Source organism: Oratosquilla oratoria, chromosome 18 (assembly GCF_046742065.1).
Source record: "Oratosquilla oratoria isolate Oo_2021 chromosome 18, ASM4674206v1, whole genome shotgun sequence".
Lineage (NCBI taxonomy): Eukaryota > Metazoa > Arthropoda > Malacostraca > Stomatopoda > Squillidae > Oratosquilla > Oratosquilla oratoria.
Window position 1 is genome coordinate 59,210,173 of NC_134794.1, and position 24,486 is coordinate 59,234,658.

General features: G+C 36.9%; 1 protein-coding gene across 6 annotated transcripts in view; it reads left to right on the forward strand.

Annotated features, from left to right (window-relative positions):
* Tomosyn (syntaxin-binding protein tomosyn) overlaps window positions 1-24,486 on the forward strand; it is an 870,373-nt gene that overhangs the window by 751,760 nt on the left and 94,127 nt on the right. For all 6 annotated transcript variants that reach the window (XM_076202137.1, XM_076202139.1, XM_076202138.1 and 3 more), the window contains 2 exons: window positions 11,372-11,569; window positions 12,209-12,317. In XM_076202137.1, the coding sequence (XP_076058252.1) occupies window positions 11,372-11,569; window positions 12,209-12,317 (307 nt within the window). The remainder of the gene's footprint in view (window positions 1-11,371; window positions 11,570-12,208; window positions 12,318-24,486) is intronic.

A 24,486-nucleotide genomic window follows, 5' to 3' on the forward strand; every position in this document is an offset into this window, starting at 1 on the left:
TCTTTCATCCATGTTAGAGTTTAATATGTCTACTCATGAAAGAATGGTGTATTTGTGCTTCTGTCCCTCCATTATGCCCCTTATTCCCTTGAATCTGCCCTCTACCATATTTATGACTACCTCTTCCTGATCCCCGTGTGGTAGGGGGGAAAAGAATTCTGTCAAAAGGTTTTTTCATTCATGTCATAAGAAGTGACTTAATGGGAGGGAGCAAGGGGATTAAGGATCCTCCATTCTATATTTTCCTCCAATAGAAAATCAAGACATAAGAGACTAGGAAGTGGGGTCCCACCATGACCCTAGTATGCCATTAAATTGTGTGGATGTGGTACAGATGGGAGTAAAAAGGATGAGATTAGTGCTATGTTTCTGAGAAGGTAGATGGACATATTATTGTTGAATGAAACTAAGCTGGAAGGGGGAGATGAATTTGAGTTTGGGAATGTGGTGTGGATAGTGTCAGGAGTGATGAATGGCATAGGGAGAGAAGGAATGACTCTGCTTCTAAGTGATAAAGTAGGAAAGTTCATGGTGGAGTGGAATGAAGTGTCTTCAAGGATAATGTTGGCAAAGGTGAAATTGTGATAGGAGATAGAGGCTTTTGTGAGTGCAGGTGGTCCTAGTAGTGAGAAAAGTGAAATAAGAGGGGAATAATTTTTTACTTTTATTTAAATAGATCTATGAAGAGTTTTGGGAAGAATGTAAATGTAGTGATGTTGGGGGGGGAATGCAATGTGAGAGAGGTAAGGAGAAGAACAGAGGTAAAGTGGGGTAGGAATTTGATAGAGAATTTTGAAGAGAATAAAAAGATATTTTAGAAGAAATTAGATAAAGTAAAAGAGGTTGAGTTAGGTAGAGAGGACAAGGTAAAAGGTTTAAACAGACAGATGTTAATGAAAATGAAGGCAGTAGGGGTGGATGGGTAGAGTATTTCAGGTCAGGTGTGAAAAAAAAAAATTATACATACATATATCAAAGGCTTTTTTCCCCCTTATAAGAGAGGTAGCCAAAAAACAAAGGCATAAAAACCACTCCCACCCATTCTATCCTTATCACACTCCACTCCCCTCCATCCTCTTCCCTCCCTCTTATCTTGGCACCTCCTGGATGATGGGTCATCCCTGCATCTTGTACACTACCCTGGGTCAGAAGCAGGGTTGCACATCCACAGCAAGTTTGCTTCATTAAATCGGCGACCCTCCCCCTCTCCGTTCCCTCGTGCAGAAAAGGAGAAAATGGGAGAAATCCCTTTGTGCTCCATCAAATTTTTCTCACACGTACTCCCTCATCCCCCCATCCCCCACCCATTCCACCTCGTGCATCACAACATCATTCATATACAACCATTCTCCATTCACCCCTATCTTCTGTTCTCTCCTGTCCTTCCTCAACAGACATTCCCCTCTTCCCCAAAACCCCTTTTACCCCATCCATCCATCTCATCCTAGGGCGCCCCCTCATGTTCAATTCTTCCACATCTGCCATCCACACCTCTTTTACTAATCTTTCTTCACTCATTCTTTCCATGTATCCAAACCATCCCAATACTCTTTCATCCACCCTATCTCCCAACTCCCTTTCCACCCCCATTCTCCTTCTCACTCACCTCCTCATTTCTCACTCTATCCAGCCTAGTAACCCCTATCATACTTCTCAGACACCTCATCTCAAATACATTCAAACTCCTTCTCTCTTCCTCCCTTATGTTCCATGTTTCTGCCCCATACAGTGCTGTCGGTACAATCACTCCTTCATACAATCTTCTCATAGCATCCATTCCCAAATATCTATTTCTCATTACACTTTTTAATCCACCAAGGCATATACTGGCTTCTCTCAATCTACATTCTACCTCCACCTCCACTCCTCCCTTTCCTGACACATTTGCCCCCAAGTATCTAAAACTATCCACTTCCTCCAGTCTCTCTCCCTTAATACTCACTTCCAATCTGCTGCCACTTTCATCCCTTGTACATCTTGTCACCTTATTTTTACCCACATTTATCTTCAACTTCCTTCTTTCACACACTTTCCCAAACTCTGTCACTAAATTCCTCAATCCCTCCACTGATTCTGCTACAAGCGCAATGTCGTCCGCCAACAACAGCTGGCTTACCTCCCACTTTTCTCCTTTTTCTTTAACCATCTCCAGTCCCTGACCCACCACCCTTGCATTTACCTCTTGCACCACCCCATCCATGTATAAATTGAACAGCCAGGGTGACATAGCACATCCCTGACAAAGTCCCACCTTTACCTCGAACCACTCACTCTCTCCATTTCTAATCCTAACACATGCTTTACTACTCTCGTAAAAACTCTTGACAGCTCCCAAAAGCTTTCCTCCCAACCCACATATCTGCAATATCTCCCACAGTGCCTTCCTATCTACCCTGTCATAAGCCTTTCCCAGATCCATAAAAGCCCAAAACACATCCTTACCCTTTCCTATAGCTTTCTCACATATCTGTCTTACCACAAAAATCTGATCTATGCAACCTCTACCTGTCCTAAATCCACACTGTTCCTCACCAATTACTCCCTCTGTTCCTCTCCTAATCCTCTCAATCAAGATCCTCCCATAAGCCTTCCCAACTACACTTAACAAGCTAATCCTTCTGAAACTACTACACTCACACTTGTCGCCTTTTCCCTTGTAAAGTGGAACTATACAGGCACTCTACCCTCTCTCCAACAAACATTAAATAACCTCACCAGCCAGTCCACCATCACTGTACTTCCTTTTTTTTTTTTTTTAGACATTCTGCATGGCATCCATCCAGACCAGGTGCCTTATCTGCTCTCATCATCTTAACAACTGCCTTCACCTCATCCTTCCTTATTTCTCCTTTTTTTCCCTCACTCATCACGGTCATTTTCTTAGCACTTCCCATTGCAACTTCCTTTCCCTCCATATCCTCCTTCACATTTAGCAACTCCCTAAAATACTCTGCCCATCTTCCCCTTACTGCCTTCTCTTCCATTATCATCTCTCAATCTGCACCTTTTACCTTTTCTTCTCTACTTGATTCACCTCCTCTTCCTCTCTTAATTTCTTTCCAGAACATCTTTTTATTACTTTTACTCTCATTTATCTTAAACTTCCCTCCTTCACACACCTTCCAAAACTGTCTCTAGCTTCCTTAATCCCTCCTCTGATCCTGCTACAAGCATAGTGTCATCAGCAAGCAACAACTGGCTTATCTCTTATTTGTCTCCATTTTCTATAACCATCTCCATTCCCCTGCTCATTACCCTTGCATTTACGTCTTGCACCACCCTGTCCATATACAAATTGAATAGCCAGGGGAACATAATACATCTCTGGTAAAGTCCCACCTCTACTTCAAACCACTCATTCTACTACTCTTGTAAAAACTCTTGACTGGTCAAAACAAATTTCCTCCTATGCCATATATCTGCAATACCTCCCACAGTGCCTTCCTGTCTACCCTGTCATAAGCATTTTCCAAATCCATAAAAGCTCATTAAGGCCCAAAAAAATCCTTACCTTTTCCTAAAGCTTTCTCACATATCTGCCTTGCCATGAAAATCTGATCCATGTAACTTCTACCTGTCCTAGACCCACACTATTCCTCACCAAATACTCCTGGCACTCTATCCTCTTTTAGATAAACATTAAACAACTTCACCAGCCAGTCCACCATCACTGTACCTCTCTGTTTTGGACACTAAACATGACACCCATCCAACCCAAGTGCCTCACCTTTTCTCATCATTTTAATAACTGCTTTCACTTCATCTTTCCTTATTTCTCATCCATTTTCCTCATTCATTATTTTCATTTTCTTAGCACTTCCCACTGCAACTACCTTTCCCTCCCTATCCTCCTTCACATTTAGCAACTCCCTATAATACTCTGCCCATCTCCTTACTGCCATCTCTTCCATTATCATCTCTTTATCTCCACATTTTACTTTTTATTCTCTACTTGATTCGCCTCCTCTTCCTCTTTTAATTTCCTTCTAAAACATCTTTTTATCACTTTCAAAATTTTCTGTCATACCCTTACCCTATTTCACATCTGCTCTCCTCTTTGCCTCCTTTATCTTATGCTTTACTTCTCTTCTCTTGACTTTGTAGCTCTCATATGATTCCCCAGTCCTATTGTGTAACCAATCTGTGAATGCTCATTTCTTCTCTTCTACAACCTTCTTTGCTTCATCATCCTACCACTCATTACCCTTCCTTCTATTTCATCCCATCCTTGTGACTCCCTCCTTGAACCATCCCCATTCCTCCTCCACTCCTAGCTCTATTCTATCCTTCACTTCCTCCCACTCCCCTCTCAGCTTCTTCTTATATTCTTTTTCTTTCTCATTTAAGTAGTTCACTCTAAGCACCTCCCTACCTTCTGTCCTTTTCCTCTTTCTCCAACCTCCACTCTCAACTTAGCCTCCACCAAGAAATGATCTGATATTCCCCCACTCCTTCCCCTTAAAACATGTACATCCTTAAGGGGGTACGCGACACCTGGAGGTCATTTTCTAAACTATTCAGAGTAAAGAGCTGCAACTTCTCAGGTAAATAGGTATCCATGTTGCCTACATTTTAGGTGAAACAGAATGATGTATGTACACATGTACATATGTACACATGTACGTATACCAGTAGTGACATTTAAAAGTGCACAGCACCATAATTCGTGGACCAATTTGTTTTATATTTTGGCTATGATTAGTCAGTAGGCACACCTAGGGCTGGTCATTGAGTAATTGAACAATTTCCTTTATACTTTTGCATACAGGCATTTCAATTTTAATGTCCGGCAAAAATCGTGAAAAATAATTTTTTTTTTGTCTTGTTTCCATTATTACTCCGAACTCTTTCATCCTATTCAAAATATTCGAACGATCGGCCCTAGCAGCTACTAAAAGTAATATTCCCTGTAAGTTTCATCTAAATCTGATGTATTTTAGATTTTTTATGATTAAAAAAAAAGTAAAAAAATATCGAACGGAGATATGGCAACTTGACCTTGCTTATAGTTTCACCAATTTGACTGATTTTTTCATGGCTTAATTCTTATTATATAATGAGTAAGTACAGTAAAAATCATCAATATATTTTAATTATAAGTACTTTAAATACTGAAAAACTAAAGTATAAGTATATCACAGTAGTGACGACGCACAGACGACACCATCATATAATTTGCTTTTTTGCACCTTTGGCGGTTTCTTCATATGAAACCTCACTGCTGGGGGTCTTCAGGGTATCTAAATCATTGGAAAGAGGTTTATTTTCCAGCAGTGGGCGCCTTCTCTTTCCTCATCAGATTCCCCTCACCAATCTATGTTGGTAGGGCAACCCCTCCAGCATCATATGATGTCCCTTCTTCTCTCTTCTTCCTGTATAGCCTTGATCTTTTTCCTCTTGCTTTCTTCTTTGGATTTAATCTTCCTCTTTGAATTGTTTAGTCTAATGTTGTCCTTTACCTCTGTCACTGTCACAGAGGTGCAGGTGAGGGCGGTGGTGGAGTGAGAGGTGGTGAGGTCTTGGCTAGTCGTCTTTGACTGCTTGCCATCTTTAACTGCTGTTTTTTGTCATTGTGGATGTTCTTTTGTTCTTTTTGCTACCCATGATGACTGTACTAAAGAGTAATATGTACTAGCTAAAGTAATAGATTGCAATGAGAGCTCATGAGATATGCGCACTTTTCCTTTCAGAGCTAGCCGGTAACTGACGCTTAGCTTCGCTCAAAGTTGGCAAAACTTCTCCCTCCACCTTCCTCCCTTCCCCTCCACCATCGCACTGGCCATTGAAGCACTGGGCGAGCGTAAATTCAATCAAATTTCAACGTTATTCGATGCGCCTGAAGGTCCTAAATGGCACGCCTCTGTCTAGTGTGGGTTGCGCCTTTAACTCTGTCCCTTTAAACCTCACCCAAGACCTTTAAATTGCGCGTGGCTGGAAAATTATTTGTCGGGATTTATTTCTAAATGGTATACGAACATTTTGAACACAGTTTTGAAAAATGCCATATCTTGACCAAATTCACCCCCCCCAGGTGTCGCGTACCCCCTTAACTCTTCCTGCTATACTCCTGGTTACCACTATATAGTCCATTAAAGCCCTATCTACCATCCTTCCATCCACCACCCTCTTCCATGTGTACTTATGCTTGACTTTTTTCTTAAACTCTGTATTTGCTATTATCAATTCTTTAGACACATCTCCAACATCATCTCTATACTATTTTCCTGGAACATACTTCCCAATCACTCTGTCTATTGGTTCATCTACCCTAGCATTGAAATCTCCCAATATTACTACACTTGCATTTTTCCCTAAACCCTCTATGCACTCATTTAAATCTATCCAAAAAGCCTCCCTTTCCTCTACACTCTTCTCACTACCAGCCCCATATACATTTACAAAAACCTACATCTCCCTTCCCAGTTTCACCTTCATCCACATTAACCTTGAAGAAACCACCTTCCATTCCACCATACGTTTACCTAACTCTTCACTTACCAGTATAGCCACCCCATCTCTCCCTTGTCCTCTCTTCACTCCTGACACCCTCCCAACCTCACTCCCAAACTCAAACTCACCCCTCCCTTTCAACTTAGTTTCACTCAATGCCAACACATCCATCTTTCTTTTCACATACATAAGAACATAAGAATAAAGGAGACTGCAAGAGACCATAAGGCCTCCACTAGGCAGCTCCGTATCTATCACCACCTGTCATCCCCATCCATAAAGTTGTCTAATCGTTTTCTAAACAACTGATAGTTTCAGCGCTTACTACATGGTTACTAAGTTTATTCCATTCATTGACCACCCTATTGGTAAACCAATTCTTGCCTATTTCCTTCTTAAATCTAAATTTGTCCAGTTTATACCCATTACTGCGAGTCCTGCCCTGTTGTTTTATTATGATGACCTTGTTTGCTTCACCCTTGTTTTAGCCTTTGATCCACTTGAACACTTCTATTAGATCACCCCGCACTCTGCGTCTTTCTAGAGAGTGTAAGTTTAGGTGCCTAAGCCTCTCTTCGTAAGGCAAATTTCCGAGTCCATGTATCATTTTGGTCATTCTTCTCTGTACTGATTCTAGTGAATTTATGTCCATTTTGTAGGACGGAGACCAAAACTGTACCGCATAGTCAAGGATGGGTCTAACTATCACTAGATAGAGTTTAATAATTACCTCAGCACTTCTATTCGCTACCGTCCTAGCAATGAAACCTAATGCTATGTTAGCTTTATTTCTGGCACTAATGCACTGCTTCCTTGTTTTAAGGTCTGGATTCACCAGAACTCCGAAGTCCCTCTCACACTTGGATTTTTCTAAAAACATGTTTTCTAAGTTGTATCTATTTTCGGGGTTGTGTAGCCCTACATTTAACATGCTACACTCCCCAACAACATCATGGAGAGTGGTCGGAACCCTTGGCTCTGACCACCTTCCAATCATCACCACCAAAACAAGATGCACCCCAGTCGGCCACAGACACACTTACACCAATTACAAGAGAGCTAACTGGGAAGCTTTTACTGAAGAGACAGAACAACATTTTGAAACACTTAACAGTACACCAATCACAAACATAAACAATGCTGTGCACACTTTTAATACAATCATACAAAATGCAGACAAGAGATACATCCCTAGAGGCAACAGAAAATCACACAACCCCAACTTCACACCAGAAATCCAAAGCCTCATCAGACAACGTGACACACTTAAACACGGTACCCCCACACCTATCCCTCAAAACATAGCAGACCAAATACAAACACTAAACACTGTGATTGCCAATAAAATACATGAACAAAAAACACAGAATTGGCAAAACTTTATCAATACACTTGATCACAAAACAAACACCAGCAAATTGTACAAAACACTCAAAAGCATTACACTATCCAACAGTAACACTACACGCTCTCACGCAGCAATAATCACAACAACAGCTAATCTACCCTCAAACAGACAACAAGCAAACGAACTCATACGTCATTTTGCACAGACAAGCCATCTCACTTCTCACCCTGACGACCGACGCACCATTCGACGTAAGAAAGACTTTCCCACAGACTCAGACAAAACTCATAATACATAGTCTCAAGCACTCATCTGCCTGTTTCCCTGATAACATAAGCAACATCCACCTAAAACACATTAGACCACAAGGTATACACGCACTCACAAACATTGCAAACTACAGCTATTCACACAACACTATACCCGACATCTGGAAGCATGGTAAAATAATCACCATTCCAAAACCGAACAAAGACCCAACAATCCCAACATCGCACCGTCCAATCACACTTCTCTGCACCCCCTCTAAAGTCATTGAACGCCTAATACTTAAACTTGTCACACCACATATTCCCCTTGCTGACTCACAACACGGTTTTAGGCCACTACACTCCACAAACACTCTTCTGACAAACCTCACACAAAGAATTTTAGATGGCATCAATTCAGATAGGCCCCACCAAAGAACACTTCTTATAACATTAGACATTAGTAAAGCTTTTGATGCTATCCCCCGCCACAACCTAACAAATAAAATATATAACACAGACATGCACAATAACACCAAAAGATGGCTGGCCAATTATCTGGCAGGTAGGAATGCTTATGTGTCATATAATGGCCAATCATCGCACATCAGAAACATTAAGAACGGAGTACCACAGGGCTCAGTTCTATCCCCCACACTATTTAATCTATACATGCATGACTTACCCACGCCAGACACCTCAGAAATACAAATCTCTTCCTACGCAGACGACATAACAATCACATGCACACATCGTAACACAGACAAAGCTGCAGAAATAATCCAGCCATACCTTGACACACTCAACACATGGTTCATCACAAACAGACTCAAAATAGCTCCAACCAAATCTACAGCAACACTTCTCACCAACTGGACAAAAGAACACAAATACATACCTCATCTCTACATCAACAACACTCTAATACCACACACAAACACACCGAAAATTCTTGGTGTAACATACGATACATCCATGTCTTTCAAACAACACATCACAAACATAAAAAACAAATGCACACCCAGACTTAACGCACTTAAGTCAATCACTGGAACAACATTTGGACAAAACAAAGAAACTAATATAACAATATACAAACAATGCATACGGTCAGTGTTGAATTATGCGAGTCCTGCATGGGCTCCTAATCTCAGTGAGACACACCACAACACCCTTCAAATCATACAAAACAAAGCCCTAAAAACAATTACAGGCTGCACAAATACAACACCTACAGACCATTTACACCATGAAACAAAAGTCCTCAAAGTCAAAGACCACCTCGACATGAGAGGCACACAAACACTTGCCGCAGCCACCACAAACACATTACACCCACTACACTACATAGCAGAACACCCACACACACCAAGAAACATTAAAACAACACCCAAAGACCTTTATCACGCACAGATACTCTCTTCTCTTCCTCCACAACCACCAAATACCAGCCTCCGGAAACATATTCATAATCATATCACTCACCGCTCCATTAACACACTGAAAGACAACACACTGCTGCATGCCAGACCCCCTGATATCCACCCTTCTGAATCCTCTCTCCCACGAAAGGACAGAGTCCACTTGGCCAGACTGCGGTGCGGTCACCACCCAGCACTTCTAAGCTACCAGAAGAGGCTGGATGACCGCATTGTGAACAGCTGCCCAGGATGTAACACTTCACCCCATACCATACAACACATAATGGAAGACTGCATTATACACAATCATGAACGCAAACAACACAACATACGCTCTATAAAAGGATTTGTGGGAAAACCCAGTTTCGGCTATGGCATTCCTTGGGGAGACGGGACTGCTCGGACAGACAGTCTAGGGAACGACAACAACAACAACAACAACATGCTACACTTAGAGATATTGAAGTTCATTTGCCATTTCTCTTCCCTTTTACTCTCATCTGTACCACATCCACTCACATTAAAAGACCCAAACCTTAGGGTTCTGGTTGGAGAACTCCCAGACCCTTATATGCTTTTTTTTTTTTTTTGCTTTTTTTCTTTCTTGCTTTTTTTTTTTTTTTTTTTTTTTTTTACAACTCAAATGGGAATATTCAGTGGCAGTATTCCTTTCCCCTGCCACAGTGTTCTGCAAAAAAGGAAATAAATATTCAGAGAAGTGGTATAGGACAGTATTAAGAGAGTGGGGACAGGATAATGGAGGGACAGTTCCAGTATGATAAAATTAGCATAATTTTTCTTTGAATAAAGATTTCCTCTATCACAGACAAAGTTATGTGTGTCTCTGGTCCATAAGGGTGCCCCACATAGACCCTAAAGTATCAGCTGCATGCTAATGAACAACTTTTAACCCCACAATAACATGTATCCAATACCCCAGATGGGGGTATTGGATGGGAGAAATAGGGCTATAGGAAAAGATGAAATACAAAGAACATTGAAACTGATGAAGCTGATAATAACCAGAGTTAGATGGGTATCACATGGAGGGTCAGACAATAGAAAGAATAGTTATATTGGATTGACTAGTGAGGTTTAATGTGTACCTCAGGGAGATGAATGTTCCAGAGAACTGAAAGAGTGTTTATATAGCTCCACTTTGCAAAAGAAAAGGGGACAAATATGAATATATTAGCTTTAGAGGCTGGAGGATTGAAGGAGTGTTTGTATAGTTCTGCTTTACAAAGGAAAAGGGGACAAGTTGGAATGTAGTAATTTTAGAGAACAGTTTTGTAGGGAAGACATAGTTGGGTGTTAATTAAAAGGATTAGGAGATGATCGAAGTGAGAAATTGAAGAGAAATAGTGTGGATGGAAAGGTAAAGTGTGTGTAGAACAAATGTTTATGGTAAGGCAGAATTTGAAAAAATTAGGGGTGTTTTGGGGACTTTTATGGATCTAGAGGAGAGTTATGACAGGTTGGACAGGAAGGTATTTTGTGAGGTGTTGCAGATATGGGATAGAAAAGAAGCTGTTAAGGGAGTCAAAAGCTTTCACATTAATAGAGCTTGTATTAGGGTTGGGAATAATGAGAGATGGTGGTTTGAAGTAAATGTGGCACTCTGTCAGCGTTGTGTTGTCATCATGTTTGTTCAATTTGTAAATGGATTGGGTGATATGGCAGTGAATGTGAGGGTAATGAGCATAAGATTGAAGGTGGCTAGTGAGAGTGGAGGAAAGTAGGAAGTGAGCCAGTTGTTGTTTACTGATGACAATGTGCTTATGGCTGGGTCTGAGAAGGATCTGAGGCAGTCAGTGCTCATTGTTGTGTTTTCAATTGGAGGTCAATTAAGATAAGTGTTAGAAAAATTATAGAAGTTTTCTCACTTTACTTTTATCTTCTAGGTACTCCTACAAAAAGTTTAATGAATAACAGAATGTCACCCACAAATTCTGGGGAGCAGTGGGGAGACAGACAGTTTGTGGCCTTTGCTTCAGAGAAGGTTGCTCGGGTGGTTGCTCTCCCCTCACAAAATTGTGTGTACAAGCAAATCATCACTGAAGCATCTTTTGTTATTAAAGCAGACATTGTACAGTATAAAGGTAAGCAAAGAAAATTGCTTTATCATTATATAAAAATATTACAAATATCAGATACAGTGAGTCCTCCTTACACGGTAATTCTTTACCCAGTAAATTCACATTTACGGTATTTGGTCATTACTACAGTACCCTCGATTCTATTTACGGTAAGAAAAATTCACAGATATGGTATCCGCTCATGTTTTGAAGAGGAAAGAGCAGGGAGAAGTTACATCTGCCATATCCTATTATTACATGTTATAATTGGTTCGATATATGGTAATTTCAATTTGCGGTAAGGTTTTCAGGAATGCATATGTACTGTATAATGAGGACTTACTGTACCAACTTTCATATAAAAAGAAAAATCCTTAGGAATGTGATAAATAGGAAACATTAGTCTGCTGTAATGCTTCAAGACATATAGTCCATCAATAATCCTAGTAATTGAGAAATGTATGGTTCAGGTCTAATGTTGACAATTTCTTTTATCTGCATATCCACCAAAAAATTCCTGAATTTTATATAATAGATCAAGCCGTAGTACAAAATATTCAGTATTTTGCAAATCTTTCATCAGTTACTGATAACATAATGAATACTTAGAATTTATTGCTTTTTAGCACAACTTTTACAATTGGATATCATGTATACTTTCAGATAGTGTATGCCTTGTATGTTATGTAGCAACTGGGCACATTTCCATTTTTAGTCTACCAAGCCTTCGCCAACTTCTCTATATAGACTTCCTGCCCTTGGTGGATCTCAGGTATTGTAGCATGTGCCAAATTTTATTTTGAATAACTAAGAAAAAACATTTATCTTGTGTGTCCTAAAGTTAACATAGTTTATATATATATATATATATATATATATATATATATATATATATATATATTATGTGTGTGTGTATTTACCTAGTTGTATTACCTAGTTGTATTATACGGGAAGGGAGCTATGCTATGTGTGTGTGTGTATTTGTATATATATGTGCTCATATATATGTGTCTGTATATATATATATATATCATTTATGCATATACGTATATATGTTTATATGAATATGTATATATGTTCATATATATTATATATACATATATATGTGTGTGTGTGTATTTACCTATTTACCTATTTGTATTTTATTGTGTGTGTGTGTGTGTATGCATATGTGGGACACCACGAGCATAGCTCCCCTTCCCGTAAAATGCAACTAAGTAAATATACACACTGTCTACCTTACACAAAATTAATGGAGAAAACAGAAATATCTGTATATCATTGTATTTTTTCCATCTATGTCGCTTGTAAATCATTCCTTATGTTTAGTTGTAAATAAGAGTGTTAACATCATTGTGAATATGTATTGTGTGTATGTGTGTATTTATTTAGTTGTATTTACCTAGTTGTATTTTACAGGAAGAGAGCTATGCTCATAGTGACCTGCTTTTGTATCTTTCCACATCCAGTTTGTTCTTAAAGTTTTAGCACTCACTATTTCCTCATTCAATTTGTTCCAGATATGTATCACTCTGTGTGGGAAGCTATTCTTTTTCAGATCTCTTCTGTAACTGTCCTTCTTAAGTTTCTTCTCGTGTCCTCTTGTTTTTCTTCTGTCCCACTTTAGTAAGTCGTCTCTATCAAGTATTTCCATCCCTATCATAATTCTGTAGATGATTAGCAAATCACCACTTTCTCTTCTTTGTTCCAGTGTTGGTTTATCCAATCTTTGCTCATATGTCAAATTGCAAAGTGTTGGTGTCATCTTTGTCATTGCTCTTTGAAATCTTTCTAGTTTCTTTGTTGTTGTTTTTAACCAGGTGTACATAGTGTTGCAGTGTACTCAAATTTTGGTCTTATCAGTGTTACTAGTATTTTCTTTACCATTTCTTCATCCATGTAGTCAAAGGCCACTTTCACTGATCTTAATAAGTTAAAAGTTTCTCCGACTAATTTGTTGACATGTTTGTCTGGTGTCATGTCATTTGAGATAGTTACTCCTAGGTCCCTTTCTGAGTTTATTTTTCTTACTTCCTTTGTAGCAATTTTATATTGACACAATATTCTATTTTTGTTTTTTCCAAATTCCATTATGCTACATTTCTTGATGTTAAAGTGCATTTCACACTTCTGACTCCATTTCCAGACTTTGTCCAAGTCTTCTTGAAAAGGTTTGCAATCTTTCTCTGTACTTATTCTCTTTAATAATTTCAAATTATCTGCAAACAAGTTCATATAACATTCCACAAGTTCATCCATATCATTTATATAAATAGCAAACATTATCAGAGCCAATACAGAGCCTTGTGGGACTCCGCTTATCATATCTTCCCAAAATGAGTTCTTGTCTCTATGTACCACCCTCATGTTTCTTCCGTTCAATAAATTTTTCATCCATCCCAATAACTTTCCTTGTATTCCATCTATTCAATTTTTCTTAGTAGATTTTTTTGTGATACTTTGTCAAAAGCCTTTTGTAAGTCCAAGAAAGCACAATCTGCCCATGCGTCTCTAATATTATTTCTATTAATCTTGAGTAAAAGCATATTAAGATAGTGATACAATGTCTTCCACTTCTAAAACCAAGTGTTTAACCCAGTTATTCCTAAAAACTTTTTTGTATATTTTTGCTACTGTGCTTGTAATGGATACCAGTCTTTAATTTGTTGGATTTTCTTTGTCTCCTTGTATATTGGTACAATATATGCATTTTTTCAATCTTGTGGTACTTTTCCTTCTTTGAGTAATAAGTCAATTATCTTATGTATTGTCTATTAGTTTATCTATACATTCTCTCAATATCCAGTTCACAATTCAGTCGGGCCCATGTGACTTTCTGACATCAAAGTTTTTTATTTGGTCCCTTATTTCTTTCTGTGTCACCATTATTTCTTTAATTTCGAGGGATCTTCCTCACTGTCATTCATCCCAAATTTGTGAGCTTTCAATTGTAAATACAGACCTAAAATGCCTGATCATACCTTAAGCCATTTCTACATCATCCATACATTTTTTATTTTTGTGCGGTTTCACTATTTCGTGTTTGTCTTTTGATTTATCATTTACATAGCTGTAAAATAGTTTAGGTTGGGCTTTGCATATATCTATTATATCTTTTTTATATATTTTATTTTCTTTCCTGCATATATCTACATATTCATTTCTCAGTTTGATGTACAGTGAGACCTCTCATTAATGGACATTAATTAGCTGTGTTTGCGGTGTTTTTGCTGTGTTTTCAGTGTTTTGGAGTGATTTTTGAGTGGCATAGTGATTGCACTCACTTAACAACAGCACCAAAAACACATTGAAAACACCGCAAACACAGCGAATTAATGTCTGTTAATGAGAGGTCTCACTGTATGTGTGTGTATTTACCTAGTTGTATTTTGTGGGAGAAGAGTTGTGCTCGTAGTGATCCACAGTTTTATCTTTCCGCATCCAGTTCTTTCTTAAAATCATGTATAGTTTTAGCACTCACTGTATTCTCTTTCAATTTATTCCATGTATCTATTACTCTGAGTGGAAAGCTGTGTGTGTGTATTTACCTAGTTGTATTTGTGTGTGTGTGTGTATTTCCTAGTTGTATTATACAGGAAGGGAGCTATGCTCATGGTGACCCGTCTTTGTATCTTTCAGCATCAAGTTTTTTCTTAAAATCTTGAAAAGTGGATATCTAGCATTCCGTGTGTGAAGCTATTTTTTTTTTCAGATCTCTTCTATAGTTATCCTTTTTGAGTTTCTTTTCGTGTCCTCTTGTTTTTCCATTGTCACATTTTAGTAAATCATCCCTACCAAGGATTTCCATTCCTTTCATGATTCTATAGATAGTCAGTAGATCTCTTCTTTCTCTTCTCTGCTTGCTCCAGTGTTGGTAGTTCCAATTTGGATAATCTTTGTTAATTTGGAAAGAGCTAATGCCAACTTTGTCATTGCTCTCGGTATTCTTTCTAATTTCTTTATATTCTTTTTAGTACTGGGTGTCCATAGTGTTGCTGTGTATTCCAGTTTTGGTCTTATTAATGTAACTAGTATTTTTTTAATCATTTCTTCATCCAAAGAGTCAAATGCACTTTTCATTGATCTTAACCTCTTCAGTACGGGCCTGAAATCTCGCGGGCAGCAGCCGATGCCAGCCGTACGACGTGTCGTAATAATACTCGCATCATAAAAAATAGTCACTGCTTATATCGATCGTTCTCTCTTTCACCCGTGAATTTTGATAACCATAGAAAATGTGATTACAGACAGTTTAGAGAGTATGTCATTACGGAGGGGCAACTACAATAAATATAATCAAGATGCCGATATGGCAGCCTCGCGTATCCACTTGCTTCTCATGACGCCTACGTATGCGGCACCGTATGGAAGGGGTTAATAGGTTAAAGGTTACTCATACTATTTTGTTGATATGTTTGTCCGGTGTCAGCATTAGCTGCCCAACGTGCAATGTTGCATCATAATAATCGCATTATAAAAGATAAACTCAGTGCTCAAACGTTCGTTCTCTTTCACCCGTGAATTTTGATAACCACAGAAAATATGATGAAGCCAGTTTAGAGAGAATGGAGGTTACATAGGTACGACTACAATAAATATAATCAAGACGCTGACGTCGGCATCATCGCGTACCCACTTGCTCCTCATGACGCCTACGTAGGCATCACCGTATGGAAGTGGTTAAGTTGGTGGCAGTGTATGTGCCACCAAAAACACTGGCTTGGTCTGACAGTGATCATTCTAAATTACTGGAAGACACAATGAATGTGCTAAATGAGTTACTGAAAGAGGGTGGTAATATAGTAATTATGGGTGATTTTAATGCAAAGAATATAATCTGGGAAGAAATGATAGTAAAGAGGGGTGAAGAACTTTGGAGCAACATTCTACTGGATATGACCATCGAATACACCTTAACACAATGGGTTAAGGGAAATAGTAGATATAGAAACAATGAGGAACTGTTGAAACTAGACTTAATATTAACTTCTGAACCAGATATCATGAACAAAATGGAAAAGACCAGTTGGAAAGAGTGACTATATACTAATAGAGTTTGAATTAAAAGAATAAAGTAATGTAGGAAGGAATGATAAACATAGAGAAGGAAGATTAATGTACAACAAAAGGATTTTGTAAAACTAAGAAAAAATTTCCAAAACACAAACTGGGATAAATTCTCCAAAGAGGAAACAAAGATGGAAGACAAATGGAACATTTTCAAAGAAAAGTACAAGGAAGGTATTGATAAATATGTAAATATATAAAGTGTTGGTGTAACAAAAGGTGCAGTGAGGCTAAAGACAGGAGAGACAAAGCCTGGAAAAGAGACAAAAAAAAACATCCTAATGGCAAACATATATAAAACTCAGGAATGAATATGTGAATATATGCAGGGGAAAAAAAAAAGAAACTATGAAAAAGATATTATAGATAAATGTAAAGATCAACATAAACTCTTTTACAGATATGTAAATGATAAATTAAAAGACAAACATGAAATTGTAAAACTGCGTGAAGGAGATAAAGAATATATAGACGACACAGAAATGGCAGAAGTTATGATCAGACATTTCAGGTCTGTTTTTACAATTGAGACCTCACAAAATTTGGGAAGATGGACAACAAGAAAGACCCCCTAAAATGAAAGAAATAAAGGTAACACAGAAAGAAATAAGATACCAAATAAAAAACCTAGATGTTAGGAAATCGCATGGACCAGATGGAATTGCAAATTGGATACTGAAAGAGTGTATAGACAAACTGACGGACAAATTATACAAGGTACAGTAAAAGCTCTTTTATCCGTTATTCTCGTATCCGGCTCCTTCTTATAATTGGCATATTATTCACAAGGAAATAACAATTTTGTATAAAAATGTAAAAATTTTGAAAAATAAAATTTTAAATTCCCGCGCCACTCCTGCCGCCACCAGAGGTAGCACGCATCTTTCCCGCCATCTCCCACAAATCCCACCGCTCCGTCAGGCCCAGTGCCCACTGTAATAAGACGCCTGATGTTAAGCGTGTGACTGTCTATTAGCAACTCTCTCAACACATAAACACATACCGATAACAAAGGAAGACAGTGATGGCTGAGTTGAAGCATATGCGTGGTAGTGCTAAGCTTAGCGTCACTGATGAAGCTCTTCAGGAGAGGATGGAGGTCGACAATGACGAAGCTATCACCCCCACACTAACTGACGACGAAATCATTCAGGCAGTGATTGAGGAGAAGCATGGTAAGGAAACAGAGGCTGATAGTGAAGAGGAAGATGACCCAGAGCCAAGAGTAATGGGGAAGGATGGCGCTAAAGGATTGGCAACATTTATCAAGTTTGCGGAGCAGTGCACCTACATGGGGACTCACGACGTGATGTCTCTTCACTGTCTTCAAAATGAATTTTTAATGCAGAGAGACAAATATTCTAAACAAAGAGACATACGTGATTTCATAGAAATAAATAAAGATAAATAAATATGAATATACTGGTAAATGAATAAACAACAAAAGTGAAGCCATTGAATGAATTTTATTTAAGTACTCTATGAATAAAGGCAATAAATGTATTTTTTTTTTTTAATATTCCTTCTCGTAACCAGGATTTTCCCTTTCCGGCACGTCTTTGGTCCCACTCGTGCCGGTTAAAAGAGCTTATACTGTAATAGACTTTTCATTCAAAGAAGGAAAGGTACTGTAAGACTGGAAAGATGCAAAAATAGTACCAATGTATAAAGGAGGAAACTAAGAAGATCCTACAAACTTCAGACCAGTATCCCTTACAAGCACAGTAGCAAATATATGTGAAAAAGTTATCAGAAACAAATGGATCAAACACTTGGAAGAACATAAGATATTAAACCCTAAACAATTTGGCTTTAGAAGTGGAAGATCGTGTACCACAATCTTTATATGCTTTTACTTGAGATTAATTGAGATAATACAAGAAAGAGATGGCTAGACAGATTGTGCCTTCTTGGACTTGCAGAAGGCTTTTGATAAAGTACCACATAAAAAGTTAATAAAAAAAATTGAAATAATAGGAGGAATACAAGGTAAGCTACTGGAATGGATGAAGGATTTCTTAAGTGGGAGAAAAATGAGAGTGGTATTTATACACAAAAATTTGAACTGGGAAGATGTGATAAGGGGCACCCTGCAAGGCTCGGTATTGGCTTCTTTAATGTTTTCCATATATATAAATGACATGGATGAGGGAGTGAAGTGTTACATGAACTTCTTTGCTGATGATGCCAAATTACTCAAGAGAGTAAGCACACAAGAAGATTGCAGATTGTTACAAGAAGACCTAGACAAAATATGGGAATGAAGTCAGAGGTGTGAAATGAACTTCAACATTAAGAAATGTAGTATAATGGAATTTGGAAAAAGCAAAAATAGAATATCGGATCAATATAAAATTGGTAACAAGGAAGTCAAAAAAGTCAATTCAGAAAGGGACCTGGGAGTGATTATCTCAAGTGACTTGACACCTGATAAAAGTGTCAATAAATTATTTGGAGAGTCTTTTAACTTATTAAAATCAATGAAAGTGGCTTTCAACTGCATGGATGAAGAAATGGTAAAGAAAATAGTGGTTGCACTAATAAGACCTCAACTAGAGTATACTGCAACACTATGGGCACCTAGCACCAAAAAAAAAAAAAAAAAAAAAAAAACATAAGAACATTTGAAAGAATTCAAAGAGCAGCGACAAAAATGGCACCTACACTATCAAATTTGACATACGCACAAAGATTGGAGAAATTACATCTATCAACATTGGAACAGAGAAGAGAAAGAGGTGATTTGTTGACCATTTACAGAATTATGAAAGGGATGGAAATTGTTGATAGAGATGACTTATTAATTTGGGACATAAGAGAAACGAGGACACGAGGAGAAGCTAAAGAAGGACAGTTACTGAAGAGATTTGAAAAAGAATAGCTTCCCACATAGAGTGATTGATGTCTGGCACAAACTAAATGGTAAAACAGTGAGTGCCAAAACTATACAAGATTTGAAGAATAAATTGGATGTGGAGAGATACAAAAATGGGTCACTACAATCATAGCTCTCATCCCTTAAAATGCAACCAGGTAAATATCTAAATGCAAATTATTTTGGATTTAGTTTTTGTTCTTCAAATGATTAATCTATTTACGTTTGATAACTTTTTTTTTCATATATTTGCTATAGTACTTGTAAGGGAGATAAGTCTATAGTTGGTTGGATTTTCCTTGTCCCCTCCTTTGTATATTGGTACAATATTTGCATTTTTTCAATCTTGTGGTACTTTTCATTCTCTGAGTGAGAAATCAATTATCTTGTGTATTTTGTCCATTAGTTCATCTATACATTCTTTCAATATCCAGTTTGCAATTCCATCCAGTCCGTGTGACTTTCTGACATTAAGGTTTTTTATTTGTTCCCTTATTTCTTTCTGTATCACCATTATTTCTTTCATTGTGAGGGATATTTCTCTCTGTCCTTCCTCCCAATTTTGTGAGCTTTCAATTGTGAATACAAATTTAAAATGTTTGATCATAATTTCAGCCATTTCTACAGTATTTATTTCCTTCGCACAATTTCACTTTTTCATGTTTGTCTTTTAGTTTGTCATTTGCATATCTGTAGAATAGTTTAGGTTTGTCCTTGCATTTTTCTATTATGTCTTTTTCATAATTTCTTTTTTCTTCCCTGCATATTTTTACGTATTTGTTTCTTAGTTTGATATATGTTTGCCTTTTTTTTTTTTTTTTCTTCCATTTTTTCCAGGCTTTGTCTCTATATTTAGCTTCACAACACTTTTTGTTGTACCAACACTTAATGTATACCCTTCTTTGTTTCTTCTTTGTTATGTATTTATCTGTTACCTCCTTGTATTTTTCTTTTAATATGTTCCACTTCTCTTCCATCTTTGTTTCTTCATTCAAGAATTTTTCCCAGTTTGCATTGTGAAAAAAATGTCTAAATTCTTTGAAGTCCATTTTGTTGTACTTTAGTCTTCCTTTTCTGTGTTTCTCATTTCTTCTCACATCATTGTGTTCTTTTAGTTTGAACTCTATTAGTATGTTGCCATTCTTCCCAATTGGTGTCTTGTATTCCATTTTGTCCATGATTTCAGGCTCTGATGTGAATATTAACCACTTCACTCCAGACTTAAATCTCGCGGGCAGCAGCCAATGCCAGCCATACGACGTGTCGTAATAATACTCGCATCATAAAATATAGTCACCGCTTATATCGATCGTTCTCTCTTTCACCCGCGAATTTTGAAAACCACAGAGAATGGGATTCAGGGCACATTTGGGAGAATGTAAAAACACAGGGGCGACTACAATAAATATAATCAAGACGCCGATATGGCAGCGTCGCGAATCCACTTGCTCCTCATGACGCCTACGTGTGCGGCACCGTATGGAAGGGGTTAAGTGTAGTCTTGACGGTTCTTCATTGTTTCTACATCTGGTATTTTCCTTCACCCATTGAGTCAATGTGTTTTGATGGTCATATCCAGTAGAATATTTCCTCAAAGTTTCTCTCCTCCTTTTACTGTCATTTCTTCCCAACATATTTCCTTTGAGTTAAAGTCACCCATAATTACTATGTTTCCTCCTTTCAATAATTCCATTAATGCATTCATTGTCTTCCAGTAATTTGGAATGATCACTATCTGTCCAAACCTGTGTTTTTAGGGGCACATATAATTTTTCTACTTTTCATATATCTGTTTTCAACTTTGTGATCATTCCCACATTATTTTTTCCTTGTTATCTTTGTCACATTCATCCTGTTTTAGTCAAAAACATGATTCCTCCACCCTTTTTTTCCATTCTATTTTTCACCCAATGGTTGTATAGACCTTGTCCCACAGTATTTGATGGTAGTGGACCTTTTATTTTTTATTTCCACAATTTACATCATGTTAGATTTCTCTATAAACATATAGTTGTTTAATTCATTTAGTCCAGAAATGATACAGTCTATGTATTTGTTATTTTTAATTTTCTATTCTTTTTTTTTTTTTTTTTTTTTTATGTACCATTTTCTCAGCCTCAGGTCCAGTACTCTCCAAAAAACTCATTTCTTCTCTCATTTGTTTAATTTGCTTCATTTCTAACTGCCTTTTCTTTTTCTGTTTCCTCATCTCTCATTTTCTTTTTTATCCATACATTTTTATATTTTTCACTATTTGCTACCTATGCTGCTTTTGATAGCACTTCTTCAGCTATCATTTGAGTCTTTAGTTTGATTTTTAGTGGCCTATAGTGTTTTTCTCTAGAATATTGCCAATCCTATGCACCTCGATGTCTTTGTCGAATTCTTGTCTTTCTTCCTGAACCACTTTCAGCATTTCCTTTGCAATTTCTTTCTCCTCTTTTTCCCTTTGATATTTGTATACATTATGTTTTTCTTTAATACTGTAAACTATAATGCACTTTTATTTTATCCACTGTGTCTCTTACCCAATTTTTCTTTTCTTTAATTACCTTAATTACCATTTAGCATTTTCCTCTACCTGCTGTTGTACTATTTCTTTAACCCCTTCCATACGGTGCTGCACACGTAGGCGTCATGAGGAGCAAGTGGATTCGCGACGCTGCCATATCGACGTCTTGATTATATTTATTGTAGTCGTCCCTGTGTTTTTACATTCTCTCAAATGTGCCCTGAATCCCATTCTCTGTGATTTTCAAAATTCGGGGGTTTATTTATTTATTTTTTTTTTTTTTTATGCGGGTGAAAGAGAGAACGATCGATATAAGCGGTGACTATATTTTATGATGCGAGTATTATTATGACACATCGTACGGCTGGCATTGGCTGCTGCCCGCGAGATTTAAGTTCCGTACTGAAGTGGTTAATGTTATTTTCTGATTTTTTCTTGTTCCCCCTGATTTTTTATTTCTAGGATATCCATCTTCTTATTTGATTCTCCTACTTTTTCAGTCACTGCTTGTATTTGTTCTTTGACCTCTTTTTTTCAGTTCCTCATTTTTGTTTCTTAATTTTTCTTTCTTTCGTTATCACTTTTGATCATACTTAGTTCACTTTTTAGGTCATTAAGCTCTCTGTTAATTTCTTCATTAGCTTTTCGTAGATTAGTCATTTCTCTGTGAATTGCTCTATAATCTGTTCTTAAATCTATTAGTTCCTCCATCAAGTCATTAATGTCTCGATTTCTTAGTACACTGCTCTACCTAGTTTCTCTTTCTATATCTAATATTCCTTTTTCTCATTGGAAACCTGAAAAAACATTGTTTTCTCACCTTTGTGTTGATTTTGGGGTGTCATTTAAACAAGTCCACTTTGGTATCACTCCAAGTGGTGATTCGACTCTGCTCATGTCTAATTCTCTTTTTGTTGGTTCATTATTCCTTTTTTCTCCTTTTCCTTCCTCCATATTATATGTTGATACGCTTTATCAAACTGGATACCTTTACACCTTAGCGGTCACTCAAAATCCATAACTTCTTCTCTGTAAATATAAACATAGGCATTTCCTTGGTCATAGCAAAAAAAATGCTGGCACAGAGAGTGTATGTGTGTGTTTCTTTACCTTGTAGTTGTGTACGTGGTTGGAACAATGCTCATGGTATATGTGCGATTTCTCTTTGTGTGTGTGTACATCCATACTTTGTTATAGAAACCTGTGTGTCTGTATAATTATTTGGATGCTTGATAATTGATAGGTTTATTTAGGCCAAGTTTATAGAAATTTCATAAGATGTACATACAGGTAAATGTTTTCTGTGCTCTATGTGTAAAATATAGTTGACCAAATGTGAAAGTGCTTTAAAGTACATAATTACATGTCATACATGAAATCATTAGCACTAAAATGCTTACAATCATACATGGACATGTACAAACAAACACATGTATATAGGTATTTATATACATATATGTACAGATTATGTTTATATATATATATATATATATATATATATATATATATATATATATATATATATATATATATATAATAGGCACACACATGTGGACCTCCACAGATTTATTTTTTAATATGTATTTCTGTATATATGTGTGTGTATGTGCACATGTACATATATATATATATATATATATATATATATATGTATATATATATAGGTATTTCTTGAATTATGCACTTTCAAATTACCCAATTTTGGAATAACACAATGTGGAAAATACATTATTTTACTTATTCATATATTTGTTTTTATTTATGTGGCATTATGATAATGCAATTTACACCAGTTCAAATTCCACACACAACAGATTTAGTTCTCACAGGGTCACCAGGTGTCCTACCACATCGAGTCTGTTTTCATTCATTATCATTGATGTCTGGAGGTAAGGTGCAGAATGACAGACTTCCATCTGCAAAATTTGAATACATGGTGTTATGTTGACTAAGGAGTCCCTCCTCATTCTGACATTTCCAATTTATTTTAGTTTTGACGTTCTAAGGTTTAGAATTATGAATAAAATACAAATATTTAACTGAAACTCTTATTAGTGTTTCATTCGATACCTGTAAGTAAATATTAATCAAGGCAAAGCTTGTAATGATGTATAGAGAAGTACAAGTAGTGTTTTTGTTTTTGTTTTCTAAGAAAAATTTGTCCCTTAGAAACTTGAACTTTATAAATTATGAAGTGTCAGAAATACAACCCCCCTACTTTAAATATATTTTTGTGCTAAAATTGAATGCACATTATGTGAAAATCACGACACAGCAACATCAGCAATGCATCTATTGCATATATCAAGAACTACCTGTATAGACAGTATGTACATGTATATATTGATACATATTTAAATATATATATATATATATATGTATATATAGAATATACATATATATATATATATATATATATAAATATATATATATAATATACATATATATATATATATATATATATATATATATATACACACACACACA